Source organism: Echinops telfairi, unplaced genomic scaffold (genome assembly GCF_000313985.2).
Source record: "Echinops telfairi isolate 266 unplaced genomic scaffold, ASM31398v2 ScPeMD7_7457;HRSCAF=8495, whole genome shotgun sequence".
NCBI classification, from domain to species: domain Eukaryota; kingdom Metazoa; phylum Chordata; class Mammalia; order Afrosoricida; family Tenrecidae; genus Echinops; species Echinops telfairi.
The window spans coordinates 45,772,761-45,775,483 of record NW_022111357.1 but is presented as its reverse complement, the minus strand read 5'-3'; the positions used below and the strand labels follow the sequence as shown (position 1 = coordinate 45,775,483).

General features: G+C 56.8%; 1 protein-coding gene across 1 annotated transcript in view; it reads left to right on the top strand.

Moving 5' to 3' along the window:
• Window positions 1–2,723, top strand: part of IFI30 (IFI30 lysosomal thiol reductase) — a 5,945-nt gene that overhangs the window by 2,822 nt on the left and 400 nt on the right. Inside the window, exons 2-7 of the mRNA XM_004698143.2 lie at window positions 732–914; window positions 1,016–1,090; window positions 1,254–1,346; window positions 2,133–2,285; window positions 2,460–2,513; window positions 2,597–2,702. Of these exons, the coding sequence (XP_004698200.1) occupies window positions 732–914; window positions 1,016–1,090; window positions 1,254–1,346; window positions 2,133–2,285; window positions 2,460–2,513; window positions 2,597–2,668 (630 nt within the window). The 3' untranslated portion in view covers window positions 2,669–2,702. The remainder of the gene's footprint in view (window positions 1–731; window positions 915–1,015; window positions 1,091–1,253; window positions 1,347–2,132; window positions 2,286–2,459; window positions 2,514–2,596; window positions 2,703–2,723) is intronic.

Here is a 2,723-nt window from a genome sequence, read left to right as displayed (position 1 = left end):
CCCCAATAGAAGCCAGGACCTCTTAGGCGCCGCCTCTGTGCAGCTGGCCTTGGGAGGGTTCCCCGAGGCCCTTGGGTGCAGAGCAAACAAAGAGCTCACCCAGGTTCAGGGGGGGAAGTGGCGAGAGATATGCATACATTAGGCTCTTGTGGTATGCACCGGAATAGGCGGGCGGTGGGAGGGGGCAGAAACGTGTGTGGACATGACTGCCTGCAGCCCCTCAGAGCCGGGGGGTGGGGGGCGGGGGGGCGTCTCCTCTCTCCTCTAGCAGTGGAAAGACAAGGGCTACGAATACATGAAGTGCATACTGTTTGCAGTCAGCCTCCCACTTGTGTTACAGAAGAGCGAACAGGTGGTTTAGGGCCTTTGGGGACACAGCAGGTCCCTCGCTGACACAGGCAGTGTGAGCCTCATGGTTGGCATTTTGAACGTACTCAACCAGTGTCCGAAAGAAAGAGCTGGCTATCCAAAACAAAAAACAAAAAAACCCAACACCCAGAGCAGTTCCTCTCCATAGCCACATGGGGTCACCATGAGTTGGAATTGGCATGTCTGCCCTGGGGTTTGGATTTCTTTATTGATTTATTGTATTCGTTGGTTGGAGAGAGAAGGTTCCCTGGGCTGTGTCTGAAAGGCTTGCAAGATGGAAGAGTGACTGTTTGCAGCTCCCTCTCCTGTGGGAGCCAAACAGGCTCAGAGCCACACAGCCTCACACCCCCTGCTCCTTGTAGACCGGCATCCTGTGTCCAAAGGTGCCCGTCAATAACTGGGCCCCGCCACCGATTAATGTCACCCTCTACTACGAGTCCCTGTGCGGTGGCTGCCGGGCATTCCTGATCCGAGAGCTCTTCTCCACGTGGTTGATGGTCCTGGAGATCATGGACGTCACGCTGGTGCCTTATGGGAACGCCCAGGTGTGTGGGGGCCGGGAAACTGAGTTGTCGGGGTGGGGGTGGGGCAGGGGGACAGAGGGCATACACACTGGCCAGCCATCGCTCACCCCACTGCTTTGCAGGAAACAAATGTCAGCGGCAAGTGGGAGTTCAAGTGCCAGCATGGGGAGCGTGAGTGTTTCTTCAACAAGGTGGAGGTGAGTGGTCAGGGAGGCGGGCTTTGGAATCAGCTTCGTCCTCTGTCCAGGGGCCTCCATTCCACCCCACCACCATTCTTCAAGTCAGAATGATGGTGCCCAGCGGGCCCCGGGTTGCTTCAGGCAGGCGCCCCTCACGCCCTTACTCACCCTCACCCCCAAGGCCTGCCTACTGGACAAACTGGACAAGATCACCGCTCTTCTCACTATCGTCTGCTTAGAGGAAATGGATGACATGGAAGACAACCTGAAGCCGGTGAGTGTGTCCCTCTGTCGGAGCTACAGTGGACCGTGGGTTCAAATCCTGGCTCCGAACACCACCTACTGTGTAACCCCAGCAACATGGCCTCCCCCCTCACAGCCTCCATCTCTCAACAGGAATGATCGGAGGATGAGGGTCCCCTGGGAGCAGGGCTGTGTTAGGGAGAGCTTCTTGGAGGACGTCCAGCTAAGCTGGGCTTAGAAGGATGAATAAAAGATGGCAGAGACACAGATGAGGGACCTCCCGTGGCATGGGAAGATGATAAAATGCCCCCCTAGAACTTCCCCAGGGGATGATAAACGATAGCTCCCAAAGGAGAGATGCATCTCCCCATCATTTATGCATTCCTCAGATGCATAAGCTGTTTTGTTCTGTGTGTGCATCCACCATCATAAAAGAAAAGCCAGCTGGGTTGGCCAAGTGGCCTCACCCTGAGACACTCCCAACCTTGTGGGTTGAGAAGGGAGCTGGGTGTACAGAGGAGGGGAGCTCTCTTGAGACACTGTAGAAGGAAGAGGAAGGGTGTTTCTGGTGGAGGGAACAGCATGTACGGCAACTCTGAGGAAAGTCAGGATCGGCTGAGCTGCTCTAAGGACAGAGTGTGGAAGCAGGAGCAGCCTGGGCCTTGAAGGCCCCCCCACCCCCCGACTTGGGCGCGCATAAAGCCCCCACTGTTTGGGGGCAGTGTTACATGGCTAGGGGGCCAGTGGAGGACCGTTGGGGAGATAACAGGGAGGAAGCTGAAGCAACGCACCACTTGCCCGTTCTCTGCACCCATAGTGCCTGCAGATCTATGCCCCGGATATGTCCTCAGACATGATCGTGGAGTGTGCAAAGGGGGACCGGGGGACACAGCTCATGCACACCAACGCCCAGCTGACTGATGCGCTGAAGCCTCCCCATAAATATGTGCCCTGGGTCGTCGTCAATGGGGTAAGACTCCCATTGCCCTCAGCATGGTGCCCAGGTGGGGACTGTAGTGATGGAGATGTCCCTTGGGCTGGAAGCCCGAAGCCAGGATGGGGACCTTGGGAGCCAGGACCAGTCTGCATGGGTTGAGGCAGGTGAGACTGGGCTCCCACCCCTGACTTGTCTTGCTTTGTGCAGGTACCCATGGGTGAGCATGACAACCTTCTGAGCCTTGTTTGCAAGTTATACCAGGTAAACTGGGTGAGGGCAGAAAGGGGTGAGGGTTGGGGAGTGGGTCTCCTTCCAGGACGCCCACTCCTGGCTGTTCCCTCCAGGGTGAGAAGCCGGATGTCTGCAATATTGGAGCCAAGTCCCGGAGGGAAGTCTGTTTCCAGAGAGAGCAGTGAGAGTCTGGTTGCCCCCATTCCCCGACACACAGTGGTTTTCTGATTCCCAGCTCTC